Here is a 20,489-nt window from a genome sequence, read left to right on the forward strand (position 1 = left end):
GGCAGGAGAATTGCCTGAACCCAGGAGGCGGAGGTTGCGGTGAGCCGAGATCGCGCCATTGCACTCCAGCCTGGGTAACAAGAGCGAGACTCCGTCTCAAAAAAAAAAAATTGATAAAACATTAAAAATGTGGTATATGATGAAAAGAAAGTCTGCTTTCTACCACAAACTCTCACCCTTTCCTTACCCCCACCCCCAATCCAAGCAACCAGTGTTAATGGTTTTTTGTGTATCTCTTTCCAAATTTCTATCATATATACAATCACATATGTTTAGGAGAAATATACTGTCTTTCATTCTTTGACATATGACGATTTTTCTATATTTAGCACATATTTCTATCTCACTTTTTTTTTAAAAGACTGCAAGTCTTGCCTAGTGTAGATGAACCATAATTTATTCATTTTCCATTATTTATTTTACCGTTTTCTATTGACAGACATTTAGCCTTCTATAAACACTGCTATAATGAACAATTCATATATAAGTCTTTGTGCTAGTTAATAATGTATATAGAATGTATTTTCAAAGTGTGACTGTAAGATTGGGACTGAAGTTATGAAAAGATAAAACTATCTCAATCCTCTATTGGGCTTTATTTATAATGGAATTTAACTTATTTCTTGGGCTTGTGGAAGGGGAAGGGAGCTCTTAATTACTATGTATTCTTTATGCATCGCTCCATTAAAAAATATTGCAAACGTATTTTATAAGGTACTTAAAAACACTTGAGTATCTGGTGGTTAATTTTATTCGTACTGGTAAAAGTAGAAATATTGTGGTTTGAAGACTGGTGCTGTCATATAGAAAGCATTTATATTTGGTAATAGTTTTATAATAGGTTGATTGTTTCATAATTTTATGACCAGTATCAATTAAAAGCATTGTGTATAGTTTAACTTCTTGCCCCGTATGAGTTGGCTACTATGTTATTAGTCAGGAAAGAAGTAAATAATCTACCTTCTCTCTTCTTTTATGTTCCACCTCCTACTCTATTTGTAATAAAATAAACCTCTGTGGAGTTTGAGATCCAAAAATCCTTTTGCAAACCAGGGTGCTATTGATGGATGACTTTCTCAAGACAGGAAGTAGGTACAGATTCAATCTTTATTCTGCAAAGTGTTTCTGAACAGAATAAAGGAGGCTTAAGTTTTACATTTTGATGTTATACAGGTTACTTGTGGCCAGGAGGAGATTCAGGATTCTTTTCCTTTTTGAAATGAGAGACACAGAGAAAAAAAATTACATGCCAAAGAGCTACAGTTTGATGGAGTCGGAGCCTGTGAGTGGCAGCTTCCCTGGCTTGTACCCAGGGTCTATTTTGAGACCTTGTCAAAGCTTGCCTGACAGAACCTACCACATAACCATAATCTAGCCTGGTCTGCTGCACGTCAGGAAGGCCTGCGGTTTAGGATCAGTGGCAACCACAGAAGGGGGAGTTATAAAGGACATTTTGCCTTCAGAAGATTAAGGCTAAGTTTTTGGATGAACATCTACTTAGCCTGTATATCCTGTGATCCAAGTTTTTTGCTGCCATCTCCTCCTCCCCTACTTCTTCCTCTTATTGAGAAAAACTAAAGAGTAAAGGTTTTTTGTTTTTTTTGAGATAGGTCTTACTCTGATGCCAAGGCTGGAGTACAGTGGTAGATCACAGCTCACTGCATTTTCGACTCCCTGGGCTCAGGTTATTCTCCCACCTCAGCCTCCCAAGTAGCTGGGGCTGTATGTATGCACTACCACACAGGGCCCAATTTATGCCTTTTTTGTAGAGACGGAGTGTCCCCATGTTGCCCGCACTGGTCTTAAACTCCTGAGCTCATGTCGTCCTCCCACCTTGGCCTCCCAAAGTGCTGAGATTACAAGCATGAGCCACTGCGCCTGGCCAGGAGGAAAGTTTTTAGAAAAATAATCCACAAGAAAGTTTTTAGAAAATGTGCCAGCATTGATGTTATCTTCTGGTTATATGAGAGTGTTTGCCAAGAATCAGTCAAACGTTTTACAACAGGGAAAAGGCATTATTGTTACTGGCATAGGGAGGCCCCCAGTTAAAACAGCAGTCCAGTTCAGAAACCCTTCATACTTGCCATTAGGGTCAAAAGGACTCTTGGAATAATGGACTGTTTTACAGGATGATTTTGAGTTCAAATAGATACATTAACTTCTTCCCAAATTCTCATTCTGTTTTTCCTGTGGTACTATAGAGTATCATGAAATCATGTCTTTTTTTTTTTTTTTTTAAGACAGGGTTTCACCATGTTGGTCAGGCTGGTCTTGAAATCCTGACCTCAGGTGATCTGCCTGCCTTGGCCTCCAAAGTGCTTGGATTACAGGCATGAGCCACCATGCACAGCCATGTAGTCATGTCTTTAAACTCTTGGTTGTTACCAGGTGCTCTCTCCTAGCATAGTTGCCTCCTTGTATTATACGGTGTCTTACAAAAACCTTGATGTTTTTTATTCTTAGTGAACGAAACACTTGAGTTTAAAGTTCTTTTTTTTTTTTTTTGGGATGGAGTTTCACTCTTGTTACCCAGGCTGGAGTGCAATGGGGCGATCTCGGCTCACCGCAACCTCCGCCTCCTGGGTTCAGGCAATTCTCCTGCCTCAGCCTCCTGAGTAGCTGGGATTACAGGCACGCGCCACCATGCCCAGCTAATATTTTGTATTTTTAGTAGAGACGGGGTTTCACCGTGTTGACCAGGATGGTCTCGATCTCTTGACCTCGTGATCGACCCGCGTCGGCCTCCGAAAGTGCTGGGATTACAGGCTTGAGGAGTTTAAAGTTCTTTAACTGATGTCACTTCTTAGGCTAGGAAGCTGAAAAAAAACTTAGTGTTCCACCCTTTGACCAAGGTTCATGTCACCACATTCAGCTGCAGCTTTGTATTACAGTCAACATTGTTTGGAGAATCCGGCATACAAACTTAATTTACAATTGCAAGTCTGCAGATTGTTCTCTCCGGCCCCCACTTTTTTGTTTAGATTAGGTTGTGACTGCAGGAAATTTAGTTTTCCTTTGCCCTCAGTAATTGGGGTTGTTCACATTTATGATAAGGAGGAGGAGGAGGATGATGATGTATTTAGGATTCAGTATGAGGAGAAAAAATAAACTAGTATTTTTGTTTTTCCTCATCAGTTTATTCCCGTTATCTTATTTTCCCTTCTCTGCCTCAGCCTTCCTTTCCTCCTCAGGGGGGAAAAAAAAAGAAAATAAGTAAAGAACAGCAGAGAAAGAGAGAGTGGTAAAGAAGTGGGAAAAGCCCTGGAATACATATCAGGATGCTTTCTCAGAGGTGGAATATTAAAATCTTTGTTAAAGAATCATGGATTATCTTTTTCCGTTGTTTTCATTTTGAACCCTGTATATCTTAATGTTTTTCATTACAAACACCACATTTTTAACTATTTTTGATATAACAGATATCTTTACTGCTTTAGGGAAGCAATTTAATTTTTGTTACGGTTCTGAACATGTTGTTGTTCCTTACATGCCCACTTTCCTAAGTAGAAATTATATTAACAGCTAGGAGCAATCTTTTGGCTTTCTGTTTTGTAAGTTAGAGTAAACTGTACTGTGTGCAGAGGATTAGGATGTTAAAATATGTATTTCCCTATTAAATGGCTTAAATCATGAACAAGCTGAATGTATAGCGTTGTCATTTTTTAAAAAGTAAGTATTCCAGTCAGGTAACCCAGGGATTATAGACTAAATATAGAAACAAATTCAGCTTTAGATTAGATGTTTTTTTCCTTGTCACAAATAATGCTGTATCTAGGTGAACAGTCAGGGAAATGAGAGGACATTGTTCTCTTTGTCTTGCCAAATTCATCCTTTGCAATCCAAATAAAGTTTGTTTTGTTTTTAAGATTGTGGTAAAATATAGATAACAAAATTTACTCTGTTGACCTTTTTAAAAAATGTTTGTTATTGCCAACATGGTGAAACCTCTACTAAAAATACAAAAATTAGCTGGGTGTGGTGGTGTGCACCCATAGTCCCAGCTACTTGGGAAGCTGAGGCAGAAGAATTACTTGAACCCGGGAGGTGGAGGTTGCAGTGAGCTGAGATCGCGCCACTGCATTCCAGCCTAGCGACAGAGCAAGACTGCGTCTCAAAAAAAATAAAGTTTTTTATTATGGTAAAATATAGTCGTGTGTTGCTTAATCGCAGAGATATGTGCTGGGAAATGTATCATTAGGTAATTTTCTCATGCAGACATCATAGAATGTACTTAACACTAATCTGGACAGTGTAGCCTCTACACACCTAGACTATATGTTATAGTCTGTGGTTCCTAGGCTATAAACCTGTGCACATGTTACTGTACTGAATAACTATAGACAATTATAACACAATGGTAAGTTTTTGTATATCTAAACATAGAAAACATACAGTTAAAATATGATATAAAAGGTTAGAAAATAGGCCAGGCATGGTGGTGTGCACCTGTAATTCCACGTACTCAGGAGGCTGAGGTCTCACTTGAGACCAGGAGTTCTAGGCTGTAGTGTGCTATGAGCATCCCTGTTAATAGCCATGGCATACCAGCCTGGACAACACAGTGACACCCATCTCTTAAAGAGGGCACACCTGTATAGGACAGTTCCATTATAATCTCATGGGACCACTGTCAAATGTGTAGTCCATTGTTGACTGGAACATTGTTATGCAGCCCATGGCTGTATATATAACATAAAATTTATTATTTAGACAATTTTTAAGTGTACAATTCGGTGGTGTTAAGTACATTTATATTATTGTGTAACTATCACCTCTATCTGTCTTCATAACTTTTTCACCATCCCAAACAAGCTCTGCCCATTAAACAATAACACCTCATGCTCGTAGCCCTTGGTGACCATTGTTCTGCTTTTTGACTCTATGAATTTGTCTGCTCTAGGTACCTCATATAAATGGAATCATGTAATATTTGTCTTCTGTGTCTGTCTCATTTGTTTTAGCATGATACCTTCAAGATTCATCCACGTTGTAGCATGTATCAGAATTTCATTTATTTTTAAAGCATAATATTCCTTTGATGTTTATACCATATTGTCTAATCATCTGTTGATAGTTGGGTCATTTCCTTCTTTCTGCTTTTGGGAATAATGCCACCATGAATATGAGTATATAAGTATCTGTTCAAGTGCCACTCAGTTCTTTCGTGTATGTACCCAGAAATGGAATTGCTGCTAATTTGATAATTACCAAATTTTATTTGGTAATTCTATGTTTAATTTTTTGAGGAACCACCGTACTATTTTCCATGGTGGTTGCACCATTTTACATTACCACCAGCAATGCACAGTGGTTCCAATTTCTCAACATCCTTGCCAATACTTGTTATTTTCTGTTTTCTTATTGATTGATTGATTTTTATTTATTTTGAGACAGGGTCTCACTCTGTCACCAAGACTGGAATGCAGTGGCTTGATCACAGCTCACTGTAGCCTTGACCTCCTGGGCTCAAGTAATCCTTCCCACCTCAGCCTCCTGAGTAGCTGGGAGTACAGGTGTGCACCGCTATGCCTGGCTAATTTTTGTATTTTTTTGTAAAGATGAAGTATCACCATGTGTCCCAATGAGGTTCTCAAACTCCTGGGCTCAAGCAGTCCACCAGCCTTGGCTTCCCAAAGTGCTGGAATTACAGGTGTGAGCCATTGTGTCTGGCCCTGTTTTCTAACACAACAAAAGTCTATTATTTTAAAAGTAAAATCACTAATAGGGTGGTATCTCACTGTGGTTTTGATTTGTAGTTCCCTGATGATGAGTGATATTGCACATCTTTTCTTTCCCTCCCTCCCTTCTTTTTTTTTTTGGCTTTGGAACTCAGGCTGGAGTGTAGTGACACAATCGCTGTCTCACTGCATCACTGCAGCCTCGACCTCCTGGGCTAAAGTGATCCTCCCAACCCAGCCCCTGGAGTAGAACCATAGGCATGTACCACCATGTTCAGCTGATTTTCTTTTTTCTTTTTCTTTTTCTTTTTTTTTTTTAAAAGATGGGGTTTTTCCATGTTGGTCTGGCTGGTCTCAAACTCCTGACCTCAGGTGATCTGCCCACTTCGGCCTCCCAAAGTGCTGGGATTACACGACCAGCCTCTTTTTTTATATTTTGTAGAGATATGTTGCTTAGGCTGGTATCCAACTCCTAGGTTCAAGCAACATTGTCCAGGCTGGTGTCCAACTCCTGGGATCAAGCAGTCCTCTTGCCTCAGCTTCCCAAAGTGGTGGGATTACATATGCTGAGCCCACATGCCCGGCTAAGCATCTTTTCATGTGACCATTTATGTGTCTTCTTTGGAGAAATGTCTACTTCTGTCTTTTGTTTATCTTTTTAATTGGGTTTTTGTTGTTGCTGAGTTGTAGGAATTCTTTTTATCAATCCTTTATCAGCTATGTGATTTGCAGATTTTTTTTTTTATTCCATGGGTTGTCTTTTTACTTTTTGGTAGTGTACTCTGATGTACATAGTTTTTATTTTATGTTTTTATGAGACGGAATCTCTCTCTGTCCCAGGCTGGATTGCAGTCGCACAGTCTTGGCTTACTACAACCTCTGCCTCCATGTTCAAGCTATTCTGCCTCAGCCTTCTGAGTAGCTGGGGTTACAGGCGTGCACCACCACGCCTGGTTAATTTTTGTATTTTTAGTAGAGCCAGGTTGCTAAATGTTGGCCAGTCTGGCCTTGAATTCCTGACCTTGTAATCCCCCTGCCTGGGCCTCCCAAAGTACTGGGATTACAAGCGTGAGCCACTACACCCAGCCCAGTTTTTATTTTCATTTATTTATTTTTTAATTCTTTTTTTTTTTTAGACAGAGTCTCCTTCTGTCGCCAGGCGCCAGGCTGGAGTGCAGTGGCACGATCTTGGCTCACTGTAACCTCCCCCTCCCGGGTTCAATCAGTTCTCCTGCCTCAGCCTCTGGGTAGCTGGGACTGCAGGTGCATGCCACCACACCCAGCTAATTTTTTTTGTATTTTTAGTAGAGATGTGGTTTCACCATGGTGGCCAGGATGGTCTCAATCTCTTGACCTCGTGATCCGCCCGCCTCGGCCTCCCAAGGCACTGGGATTACAGGCTTGAGCCACCGCGCCCAGCCCAGTTTTTATTTTTAATAGAGATGGGGTCTCACTATGTTAGCCAGGTTGGTCTTGAACTCCCGACCTTAAGTGATCTTCCTACCTCAGCCTCCCAAAGTGGTGGGAGTACAGATGTGAGCCACAGTACCCTGCCCAAAGTTTTAAATTTTGATAAAATCTAGTTTACCTTTTGTTGCTTGTGCTTTTGGTATGTCCTAGATATCATCGCCAAATCCAGTATCATGAAGTTTTTCCCGTATATATTCTCCTACGAGTTTTATGATTTTAGCTCATTTGTTTAGGTCTTTGATCCAATTTAACTAGATTTCTATATGGTGTAAGGCAGTGGTCCCCAACCTTTTTGGCACCAGGGACCAGTTTTGTGGAAAGCAATTTTTCCATGGACAGGAGTGAGGTGGGTAAGGGGATAGTTTTGGGGAATAAAAAAGAAAAGAAACCATTCCATTTCGGATGATCATCAGGCATTAGATTCGCATAAGGAACATGCATCCTAGACCCCTTTCATGCACAGTTCACAATAGGATTTGTGCTCCTCTGAGAGCTGATCTGACAGGCGACGGAGCACAGGTGGTAATGCTCGCTTGCCCACTGCTCACCACGTGCCCTGTGGCCTGGTTCCTAACTGCTACCAGTCCGTGGCCTGGGGGTTGGGGACCCTTAGTGTAAAGTAAAGTTCCAGCTTCATTCTTTTGAATGTGGATATACAGTTTTCCTAACACTGTCTGTTGAAATGACTATCCATTCTCCATTGACTGGCAACCTTATCAAAAATCATTTGACTATACGTATATTTATTTCTGGACTCTGTATTATATTCTGTTGGTCTATATATCTGTCTTTATTCTAGTAACACACTGTTTTGATTATTGTAGCTTTGTAGTAAGTTTTCACATCAGGAAGTGTGCGTCTTCCAATTTTTTTAGATTGTTTTGGCTATTTGGGCTCCTTTGAGAGTCTACATGAATTTTAATTTTAGTGTGGGTTTTTTTTTTTCACCTCTGCAAAAAAATTGGGATTTTGACTGGGAATGCGTTGAATCTGTAGATTGCTTTGGGTAGTATTGACATTTTAACAGTATTATGTCTTCTAATCCATGAGAAGTGGATGTATTTCCGTTTATTTATGTCTCCTTAATTTTTAACAATGATTTATAGTTTTCAGTTTATAAGTGTTTTGTCTCCTTAGTTAAGTTTATTTGTAAGTAATTTATTCTTTTTGATAGCTATGAAAAATGGAATTTTTATTCTCCCTTGTAGAGTGTTCATTTTTAGTATACAGAAATGCAACTTTTTAAAATGTTGATTTTGTATCCTGAAGCTTTGCTGAATTTGGTTCATCCAAAGTTTTAAAAGTTAGCCTGTTAGTTTTCTAAGCCATGTCACTAATTACACAGACTTAACAGCTTAAAATAACATTCATTTTATTATCTCCCAGTTTCTTTGGGGTAGGAGTCTCAAACAGAGTGTGGGTCCTCTGTTTAGCATCCATAGTCAGTGTGTTGAGGTGAATTAAGGTGTTGATTGGGCTGAGTTCTCACCTGCAGACTTCAGTGGCGAAAAACTCATTTCTAGGCCCACGTAGGTTGCTGCCAAAATTAATTTCCTTTTGGTTTTAGCACTGAGGCTTCTTATTCCCTAGAGGTCAGTTGGTCATCTCAAGGCAACTTTTGGTTTCTAAAGGTTGTTCTGAGCTCCCAGGGGGAACCTGTAGTTGTTTCTGGTTCCATGGTATTTCTCAGTATGACTACTCCTATGGTATTGTGTCTAAATGACTACTTCATCAAGCCATCAAAGAAACTCTCTAGAGTAAGTCTGTTAGCAAGACAGAGTAAGTCTGTTAGCAGGACAGTCTTTTTTTTTTTTTTTTTTTGAGACGGAGTTTCACTCATGTTACCCAAGCTGGAGTGCAATGGCGCGATCTCGGCTCACCGCAACCTCCGCCTCCTGGGTTCAGGCAATTCTCCTGCCTCAGCCTCCTGAGTAGCTGGGATTACAGGCATGCACCACCATGCCCAGCTAATTTTTTGTATTTTTAGTAGAGACGGGGTTTCACCATGTTGACCAGGATGGTCTCGATCTGTTGACCTCGTGATCCACCCGCCTGGGCCTCCCAAAGTGCTGGGATTACAGGCTTGAGCCACTGCGCCCGGCCAGGACAGTCTTATATAATGTAACATAGTTATGGGAATAACATCCTGTATAACCTTTACCATATTCTGTTGGTTAGAAGTAAGTCACAGGACCCACCTACATTGATGGGGAAGTAATGATACAAAGGTGTGAACACTAGGAAGGAGGATTAGGGTGGGGAACCATCTTAGAGTTTGTCTACCGTAACTGGTTACAAAATAGCATGTTTTAGAAACTTTTTTTTTTTTTTGAGACTGAGTCTTACTCTGTTGTCCAGGCTGGAGTGCAGTGGCGTGATCTTGGCTAACGGCAACTTCTGCCTCCCTGATTCAAGTAATTTTCCCGCCTCAGCTTCCCAAGTTTCTGAGATTACAAGCGCCTATCACTACGCCCGGCTAATTTTTGTATTTTTAGTAGTGATGGGGTTTTACTGTGTTGGCCAGGCTGGTCTCAATCTCCTAACCTCAGGTGATCTGCCTGTCTTGCCTTCCAAAGTGCTGGGATTACAGATGTGAGCCAGCATACCCAGCCATGTAAAACCATTTTTGTTTAAAAAACAATGTTATTAGAATAGGAGTATCTTCAGATGGTGGGACTTACTGGTGGTTTTATTGTTATTTTGTATTTCTTCACCATTTCATCCCACTTTCCCTCCTGCAACATTCCAGTTCTGAAATTTTAAATCAATAGTTGGTGTTTTCTTCATAATGAAATAAATATTGCTTACTGGTCAGCCGTGTAGTGTATTATCATGCTAGTTTCCTTTCTTGTTTAACTTTGTTTTTTCAGGGAGTTAAAATTTGCTTTTTACATTTGCATAATTTTCTGCTTCCCTGTTGCTTTCCCCCCAAATGCTGCAACAGATTTTTCGAGAGTATCTATCTATCTATCTATCTTAGCTTATAATGTAAATTAATTTATAAGTTATAAAACTATTTTGGGCAAAAAAATAGTTGTGAACTATAGAGAAATAGAAAACAAAAATACAGTTTTAGGAAGATAATACATGAACACCTGTGGTCTCACTACCTAGTTCAAGAAATCACATATTTATTTAACACATTAGTCATTCTCCTGGGACCATTCTCTGCTCAAGCCTGCAATATCTTCCATCTCCATACATGTATTTTTAGCCAAAATGTTTAATTTTGAAAAACTGAAAAGCTCTGCTACCTCTCTGAATCTGTCAGTCAGGATAGGCTAATCTACTTTAATGAATAATTACCAAATCTCGGTGGTTTTTGACACAAACTTTCTCACATCTTTGCTGTGAGTTGAAAAGCAGTGACAGAGTGGTAGTCTGTTCCACAGAGTCATTGAGGGACTCAGGCTGCTTTCCACTAGTGATTCTACCACCCCCTGGGGAGGTGACTTTGAGTTTCCTGTATCTGGCTGGCAGATGCAAGGACAAAGAGAGAGACTGTGGTAGAGTGCATGGAAAACTTGTTGGACCAGGCCAGGATGTGGTATACATCAGTTTTGTCCACATTCCACTGGCTAGAACTGAGTCAGATGGCTACACTTAACTGCAAGGAAGGAAAGGGAAAACGCCTTAGTGAACAATAAGTCAATCTCTGCCATAGTATGTATCCCTAAGAAGTATATCATTTTGTTTTGGAAAATTGAATAGCAAGCATCAATTGAGGCTATGAAAGGAAAGGTGCATATTACTGTTATTAGACAAAGGCTGCCAGAAGGTAAGCTGAAGAGTCTTCCTTGATCCTTTCTGGATGAGTCATTGGGAAAGTTTGTTATCGAGTCTGGAGAAACACAGGCTACCACAGTCAGGGAATCTGGTACAACTAAAGTGTTTACAGGATACTACAGTAAATATCTAGAAGAAACGTGATTGGGAGAGTAGATTGCTCTATGTGGTTTTGCTTCTAAGCTAAGCTCATCATGCAATAGCTCTCAGGAATAAGGAAAAGCAAAATACTTCTGTGCTGTGAAATAATTCTTCAGCTCATCTGGGCACCAGGAAACTTTATCCATACTGGGTCAGGACAAACTAAATTCCAGTGAAAACCTGGACTAGGCACATCATAAGTTAAATGGATGTGTCCCAAAGGCTGTGGGGATTTTGGCAATGACAGTCCTTCATTATGTCTCTTGAATCATATTGCTGCAATCTATAGCTTTCTTTCTGAGACACCTGTTATTCTTCCGGAGCTCCCCTTTTGCCCCTCTTCTGTGTTTGATTTATTTCCTGTATACTAAGTTTCCCTCTCTGTTGGTTTTTCACTTTTACTTGACTCAGCCTCTCTTCTACTGACTTATTGACAATGAATGTAGAAGAGGTAAATTTTTGAGACCTTTCATGTGTGAAAATGTCTTTAATAATTAAGTATGAGAATAGAGTGATTTAACTGATAGAGGCTGCCTATAGATTGTCTATAATTTTCCTTCAGGGGTTTGAAGGCATCACTGTCATCTTCTTGTTTCCAGAATTACTTCTGAATGTCTTGAAGCCATTCTTAATCCTTTATATGTGGCTGACTTTCCAACCTCTGGAGGCTTGTAAAATCATCTTTGTTCTCATTGTTTTAAATTACTAAGATATACGTTGGTGTGAACGCAGGACTTTTGTTGAACATTCTGGGCCCTTTCAGTCTGGCAACTCATGTCCTTAACTTCTGGGAAGTTAGTTTATTAATAATTTATTTTTGTTTTTTCTTTCTCTCTCTCTTTCTTTTTTTTTTTTTTTTTGAGGCAGGGTCTTGCTTTGTCACCCAGGCTGGAGTACGGTGGTGTGAACATGGCTTACAACCTCAGCCTCCTGGGCTCAAACGATGCTCCAGTCTCAGCCCCCACAAGTAGCTGGGACTATAGGCGTGCGCCACCATGCCCAGCTAATATTTGCATTTTTTGGTAGAGGCAAGGTTTTGCCATGTTGCCTAGGCTCGAACTTCTGAGCTCGAGAGATCCTCCTGCCTCGGCCTCCCAAAATGTTGGGATTACAGGCATGAACCACCACGTCCAGCCTGTTTTCTGTTTCTTGAGTTATTTGAACGTTGGTCCCTCTGGACTGATACTTTAACCCTAGGTATTTTTCTTTCTTATTTTCTACCTCTCTTTTTTTTTTTCTGTTTTCTGTAAGACTTCCTGAACTTTATTTCCCAACCTGAGTTTTTTAAACTAATTTTTTTATTGAGGTACTATTCATGTATCATAAAATTTAACCCTTTAAAGTAGTGACCTTTTCAGTGGTTTTTTAGTGTAGTCACACAGTTGTGCAGCCATCAGCACTAATTCCAGAAGGTTTTCATTACCCCCACAAAGAAACCGTACCATAGCAGTCACTCTTCATTTCCTCTTTCCCCTAGACTTTGTGGAAAGCACTAATCTCTTATACTTTCTGTCCCTATGGATTTACCTGTTCTGCGCATTTTACGTAAATGAAATTATTCAATATATAGTCTTTGTGTCTGGCTTTTGTCACTCCTCATGTTTTTAGGATTCACCCTTGTTGTAGCATGGGTCAATACTTTATTCCTTTTTTTCCTTTTTTTCTTTCGTTCTGAGACAGAGGCTTGCTCTGTCACCCAGGCTGGAGTGCAGTAGTGCGATCTTGGCTCACTGTAACCTCCACCTCTTAGGTTCTAGCAATTCTCATGCCTCAGCCTCCTGAGTAGCTGGGATTACAGGTACATGCCACTATGCCCGGCTATTTTGTTTGTTTGTTTAGTACAGACAGGTTTCACCATGTTGGCCATGGTGGTCTCAAACTCTTGTCCTCAAATGATGCTTGGCCTCCCAAAGTGCTGGCTTTATAGGCATGAGCTATCATGCCAGGCCCAATATATATATTTTTTTATGGCTGGATAATACTCCATTGTATGGATATGCCACATTTGCTTATAGATTCATCAGTTGATGGACACTGGGATTGTTTTCACTTTTGGCTATTTGGAATAATGCTGCTGTGAACATTCAGTTACAAGTTTTTGTGCGGACATAAGTTTTCAGTTCTCTTGAGTATATACCTAAGAGTAGAATTGCTGATTTCTATTGTGTTTTTAATTTCTACTATTATATTTTAATTTCCAAGATCTTGTATTCTCTGAATTGTTTTTTTTAAAGACACAGTTTCGCTCCCATTGCCCAGGGGTGAGTGCAGTGGCGTGATCTCGGCTCACTGCAACCACTGCCTCCTGTGTTCAAGCAATTCTCTGGCCGCAGCCTCCTGAGTAGCTAGGATTACAGGCACGTGCCACCACATCTAGCTAATTTTATATTTTTAGTAGAGATGAGGTTTCACCTTGTTGGTCAGGCTGGTCTCAAACTCCTGACCTCAGGTGATCTGCCTGCCTTGGCCTCCCAAAGTGCTGGGATTGCAGGCATGAGCCACCACGCCTGGCCCTATTCTCTGAATTTTTTAATAGCCTCTGGTTCTTGTTTCATAGCTATAATTTGCCTTCCTTTTCTGAAGATACTAGTGATGGATATTTTTGAAGTTTTCTTCTCCCTGCGTAGTTTATTTTCACTAAGTTATTCTTTTGAGTTAGTGGGTTTTCACAGACTTCTTAATTTGAGAATAGGTGGAGTTGGTCAATTTTGACCTCCCTTAAAGAGGAGTTTATATTTTGGGAGCAGGGTGGGTGATTTAAAGGGGGCTGAAGCAGTCCCACATTTCAAAAGGCAGGCTTTCACCTAAGCCCACACTTCACTTCATCCCTATTCCCATTGCTCACCCTACTCTTCCCCAGCGTCCCTTTTGTCTTCTAGAACTTCTGGTGTCTTGAGGAATAGGAGATGAAATTGAAGCTGAGATAGTAGCCTATCTGTGCTTCATTTCCTATTTCCCAGGATACCAATGGAAAGGGGACCTGGAGGTCTAACTACTTTATGTAAAGACTTTTAAGTTATCTCTCTTTCTCTCTTGTTTTTTTAAGTTATCTCTCTCTCTCTCTTTTTTTTTTTTTTTTTTTTTTTTTNCTGAGTCGCTGGGATTACAGGCACGCGCCACCATGCCCAGCTAATTTTTTGTATTTTTAGTAGAGACGGGGTTTCACCATGTTGACCAGGATGGTCTCGATCTGTTGACCTCGTGATCCACCCGCCTCGGCCTCCCAAAGTGCTGGGATTACAGGCTTGAGCCACCGCGCCCGGCCTTGCGTTGCATTCTTTCATGGTAATTAATCTTCAGTCTCAAATACCGTGTGTTAGAAAGGTTAGATAGTCTTTTTCATCGTTATTATTTAATTCTGGCAGATGGGTTTTTCTTCTCCCTTTTGTTAAAATAGGTTTAATAAGTAATAGTAACAGGTTCATATATATAGTCTTTTTATTTTATTTATTTATTTTTTTGAGATGGAGTTTCACTCTTGTTGCCCAGACTGGAGTGTAATGGCGCAATTTCGGCTCACCACAACCTCTGTTTTCCAGGTTCAATCGATTCTCCTGCATCAGCCTCCCAAGTACCTGGGATTACAGGCATGTGTCACCATACCCGATTAATTTTGTATTTTTAGTAGACATGGGGTTTCACCATGTTGGTCAGGCTAATTTTGATCTCCCAACCTCAGATGATCCACTTGCCTCTGCCTTCCAACGTGCTGGGATTATAGGCATGAGCCACTGCGCCCAGCGATATATTCTTAATCATTTGACTACATTTGTTTTGTTCATCATTGTACCTTTAGCACCTCTTATAGTACCTGGTAATGACAGACACTCAGGTATTTGTTACACGGACAGTGTTGGTTATTGTTAATTGCGGAATAATAAACCTTCGTTTTTTCTTTTATATGGTTGTGGGTTTTATTTTGTTTTGTTTTTTGAGATGGAATCTCTCTCTGTCACTCAGGCTGGAGTCTAGTGGCACGATCCCGGCTCACTGCAACCTCTGCCTCCTGGGGTCAAGCAATTCTCCTGCCTCAGCCTCCAGAATAGCTGGGATTATAGACGTGCACCACCATACTCGACTAATTTTTGAGTTTTTGGTAGAGACAGGGTTTCACCATGTTGACTAGGCTGCACAGCTATGGTAATTTTAAATGGTTTGGTAGAATTTCTGCGGACAGCAGCTTTCTGAGGCTAATATTATAATACACTCTCATAGGTTGCTATGGGTAGCATAGTCAAAAGAGTTAGGAGGTTTAATAATTAGTAAAAAATTAAATATTCTAAAATTTATTGGAGTAATTTGGTAGTAGGAAGAGAGGTATTTGGTGACTAATTTCTCTAAGAAGAAAGATAATTCTCTGTTAAAAGTGAATGTATAAATGAGCATGAAAACTGCACAAAGAGAAATATCCTAAATTACTATGTTTTTGTTTCAGGGCTGAAAACACAGTTAAATCACTGTCAAAGTTAAAAGGCTACTAAGTACACAAGATGGGGACTCCTGGCTCTGGAAGGAAAAGAACACCTGTGAAAGACCGATTTTCCGCAGAAGATGAAGCTTTGAGTAACATTGCCAGAGAGGTATGTTTGGTAAATCCCTTCTCAACACTGAGTTGCACAGATGTACTGTAAACATGCTGAGGGGACAGATACAGACATTTACGCATTTAACTAGTTTTGGATGTTTATTAAGAGCAAGATATTATAGCTGGTCTCTAAAATAGTGTATTAGAATAAAATATAGTTGGATATTATCAAAAGAAATTAAATATAGAGATGAATCTCTGAATAACATATTTTATTTGAGACAATAGAATTGTAATTTGGGCATACACAGAGACTGTTTTGGTCTTTGGTATGTCCAAAGAACAAAGAAAAGATTGGGGTTTTTATTAGAGAAATGTTACCTTTTGTTTTGAAAGAAAACTCATCGACACTAGCAAAGTTTTTGGGAGCTGGCATGCTCTGATTGGTTAGTGACTGTGGTAGATTAAACTAGTCTTAGAGTTACTGCAGTTCATTTCTGCAGCTACTAGGTAAAACTGGCCTTAAGGTTATAGCAGGTTATTTCAGCAGCTGGCTTGCCAGATAATCCCTGGGCAGATGCTTGTGCCCTAAGTGCTATGCTTTTCCTTTTCTTCCCCCTGGTCTCTAATTTAATTGGGTATGACAAGATAATTCCAATTTATGTAATCAATTTTCACAATATCCAATGCATCCAAAATTAATTTTTCTTTATATTTTTGTGGGTTGCTTGAGTTCCATGTACTTGTTCTAATGTATTGAAATTTGTATTTAATCTTTGGAATGTAAACATAATGAGAATGTTGAAGATATAACTATATTATAGAAATACCCATTGGGCTCTGCAGTGAATATGCTTCAGATGTGCTGATATAAATGAAACAATAGTTTGTGTCTGTTCAGATTTAGAGCTTTATAGTTAAAAGTTCTACTGAAACATTGCAGTGGAGTTTTTATGTTTAACTGTTTAGCTGGTAACAGAGCTTCTGGGGCAATTTTGTTTCCGCTTGTTGTAACTCAGAAAAAAGGAAAAGGGAAGAGGTGTCACCTGTTGAATCAGTGGCAACATTTTACTGCTGTATATTGGAATTNTTTTGTCTAGGGCTTATTCACTGGGCTCCAGCAATCCTCCTGCCTCAGCCCTGCAAATAGTTGGTGGGACTGCAGGTGTGAGCCACTATACCTGGATAATTTTTGTATCAAAACCGGCTGCCGTTCCCCACCCCCCTTTTCTTTCTTTCTTTCTCTCCCTTTCTTTCTCTCTCTCTCTCTCCTCCCCCACTCTCCCCTCTTTCTTCCTTCTTTCTTTTTCTTTTCTTTTCTTTTCTTTTCTTTTTTCTTTTCTTTTCTTTTCTTTTCTTTTCTTTTCTTTTCTTTTCTTTCTTCTTTCTTTCCTTTCTTTCTTGTGGCAAACTCAGGCCAGACGCAGTGGCTCACACCTATAATCCCAGCACTTTGGGAGGCAGAGGCAGGTGGATCACCTGATGTCAGGAGTTTGAGAACAGCCTGGTCAACATGGTGAAACCCCATTTCTACTAAAAATTAGCCAGGCATGGTAGCACATGCCTGTAATCTTAGATACTCAGGAGGCTGAGGCAGGAGAATTACTAGAGCCCAGGAGAAGGAGGTTGCTGTGAGCCGATATCACACCACTGCACTCCAGCCTGGCCAACAGCAAGATTCTGTGTCAAAAAAAAAAAGAAAGTGACAAACTCATTCTAAAATTTATATAGGAATGCAAGGGGCCCAGAATAGCCAAACAGTGTTAAAGGAAGAACAAAACATTTGGAGGACTCAGTTTTCCCAATTTAAAAATTTACTACAAAGCCATGTTAATCAAGATGATCTAATACTGGCATAGCATACACATTTAGCTCAATGAAATAGAATTATGTGTCCAGAAAGTAAACCCTTACTTTTGTGGTCAGTTGATTTTTGACAAGGGTAGCAGGATAATTCAGTGGGAGAGCGTGGTCTTTTCAGCAAATGGTGCTGGGACAAATAGGTGTCCTTGTGCAAAAGTGTGAAGTTGGATCCCTGCCTCACACCATATATGAACATGAACTGAAAATGGATTATAGACCTAAGTATAATAGGTAAAAACTGTAAAATGCATAGAAGAAAATGTAAAAATAAATCTTCATGGCCTTGGGGTAGGTTTCTTGGCTATGACATCAAAAGAAGCAACAAGATAAAAGGATAAATTGGACTTCTTCAAAACAATCACTTTGTGCTTCAGAGAACACTATCCAGGAAATATGTGTAGAGACAGTATAAGTACCTTCTCTCTGGTCTCTTTACCAGTTTTATTCTCCCAGTGTCCTATTTTGCCTACTTACAAGGCAATGACAGTGCTATATAAATAGTACCTTGCGAATTCTCAGTAGATATTTGTTGAAAGGGAAAAATTAAAGGTATGTGATAGGTTTTATTTTATGAAAATTTTCTAATTTTAGAGCCTCCTTCATATTAATTGCATTTTTAAAATATTGAAATATCATATCCTTCTTACAAGTGTTCCCATTTTCCTTATATTTTGTTTCATCTTCATTCTTTGCTACCTGGGCTTATATTGTTCTTTCTAGTACTTCTAGTCTTTTTCCTGTTTTCTGCTTTCTTTTTTATTTTTTTTTTAGAGACGTAGTCTTGCTCTGTTGTCCGGGCTGGAGTGCAGTGGTGTGATCAAGGCACACTGCAGCCTGGCCATAATCTTTATTTTTAATGTGTATGTAACTATTGGCACTTTTCAGTTCTGTGATTACCTCTGCCTTTCTTTTCTTTTTCACTCAAGATTTTTCATTGCAGTTCCTAATCCCCTTGCCTTTTTTTCACGTAGTCATCCACACTTCTTAAGCAGTTACTTCTTTCCCCAACATTTTATTATAAAAAATTAAAAAAAAATTTTTTTTAGAGACAGGGTTTCACTTTGCTTTCTAGGCTGGTCTCAAATTCCTAGGCTCAAGCGATCTGCCTGCCTCAGCCTCCCAGAGTACTGGGATTACAGATGTGAGCCACTGTGCTTGGCTGATGATAAAAAATTTTAAACATAGCCTGGGTGTGGTGGCTCTTGTCTGTAATCTAGCACTTTGGGAGACTGAGGCAGGTGGATCGCTTGAGCCTAGCAGTCAAGATGAGCCTGGCTAACATGGTGAAACCCTGCACCTACCAAAAATACAAAAATTAGCCAATCACAGTATGATCTGTGCACATCTGTATTCTCGGGTACTTGGGAGGCTGAGGCAGCAGAAACACTTGAGCCCAGGAGGCAGAGGTTGCAGTGTGCCAAGATCACGCCATAGCACTCCAGCCTGGGAGACAAAGTGGAAGACCCTGTCTCAGAAAAGTTTTTCTTTAAACATGCAGAAAAACCAAAAGAGTTGTGCTGTGAACACTCATGTACCTACCATCTGGATTCCATCATTTTATCTTTTGCTGCTGTTGTTGCAGTTTAAAGTAGCAGATCTCAGTACACTTCAACCCTAAGTATTTTAGCATGCACATGATTGGCTGGAGTTTAATATTTGTATAGAGGACTTTTTTCTTTTGTGGTAAAATTTACATCGAACAATATGCAAAGATTTAAAATATACCATTTACTGATCTCTGTCTTCTGTTTGCTTTCAAGTCACTTGTGTTCTGCTAAGAGAACTAGCATAAACATTATAAGGCCTCCCTCCCAAAACTTGGATATTCATTTGGAGTTTCAAAAATAAACTTTGAATAACACAAAGTACCTTAAAAATTTCTACTTTTTTGTTTTTATTATATGCACGTGCTAGACAGCAAAATGATTATAGTCAAGGCATTTATTTTTTCCAAATTGTTCTGTACTTTAGTAGAAACTCTTAGCTTGGTTTAGTGCTATTACACAGTGCATGCTGGAGGAAATAACTTGAAATTTTTGTTTAGTTAAAAGTATGAAATCATAAAGGCCAGGATTGCTTTTTTTGTCAAATTCACAAGCTAAATATGTAAAACAGGTAGTTAATTCAAAATGCTTTAAATATTTATGGAGTAATTTGTAGTTTATTGACTGCTTGTATTTTTTAAAAATTCATTTGAGCCTCACATTAACCATGTTAGATAGATGAAACTGTTAGATGAACAGATGCAGGCTTAGAAAGTGGGAAGGTTAGCACAGCAAGTGGTAGTGCAATCAGTTGAACTTGGATCTTCTCATTGTAAGTTTTGTCCAGTGGTGACAACTCCAGTCACACAGAGTCTTTAGTTCAGAGACCCTTCCACATACTGGGATTTGTTTATGCATAACTATGAAATGTTTTCTTATGCAGACTAGTGTTCACTGTAATGGCAGCTGTGATGCAAAGACATACTAGGACAATATTTTGAATTCTCCATGATGCAATACTTAGATATAAAGGAACTATATCAGGATCCATGTTAGGCACAGAACTTTCTAAGTATCCTATATTTAGAATGTGACATACTGATGTTACATGCACATTTTGTTCTTAAGAAACTGGACAATATCATGATTGAAGTGCCACTTTTACTGTGGCAAAATGCCTATTGTTTCAGACGTGTATTATATGAGAAGCTCATTGGAGAAGAGAAAGCCTTATTGAAATATCTGTCTGTTTGGAAGGTTTATATTCCACAAGATCCTGAAGATACTTTCCTTCTTTTCCCTAAGTAGACAAATACTTCATGACAAAACCATCTGAGGAAAATCAGCTTGACACTGTGTGGGTAAAGGACTTGACAAAAATACAGGCAATTTTGTCTTATCAATTGAGGAAAAGCTTTAGCTCTATTTTTTTTTTTTTGAGACGGAGTTTCGCTCTTGTTACCCAGGCTGGAGTGCCATGGAGCGATCTTGGCTCACTGCAACCTCCGCCTCCTGGGTTCAGGCAATTCTCCTGCCTCAGCC

The 20,489-nt window shown here is 39.4% G+C and overlaps 1 protein-coding gene across 23 annotated transcripts in view; it reads left to right on the forward strand.

Moving 5' to 3' along the window:
* The window catches only part of LRRFIP2 (LRR binding FLII interacting protein 2), a 133,596-nt gene that overhangs the window by 4,016 nt on the left and 109,091 nt on the right, over positions 1-20,489 (forward strand). For 22 of the 23 annotated variants that reach the window (XM_017508484.1, XM_017508485.1, XM_017508469.1 and 19 more), the window contains exon 3: positions 15,511-15,655. In XM_017508484.1, the coding sequence (XP_017363973.1) occupies positions 15,566-15,655 (90 nt within the window). In that variant the 5' untranslated portion in view covers positions 15,511-15,565. Of the gene's footprint in view, positions 1-1,704; positions 1,723-12,919; positions 12,924-15,510; positions 15,656-20,489 lie in introns of those variants that run through there. The other variant, XM_017508472.2, reaches the window with a different exon arrangement.

Source organism: Cebus imitator, unplaced genomic scaffold, assembly GCF_001604975.1.
Source record: "Cebus imitator isolate Cc_AM_T3 unplaced genomic scaffold, Cebus_imitator-1.0 Scaffold391, whole genome shotgun sequence".
Classification (NCBI taxonomy): domain Eukaryota; kingdom Metazoa; phylum Chordata; class Mammalia; order Primates; family Cebidae; genus Cebus; species Cebus imitator.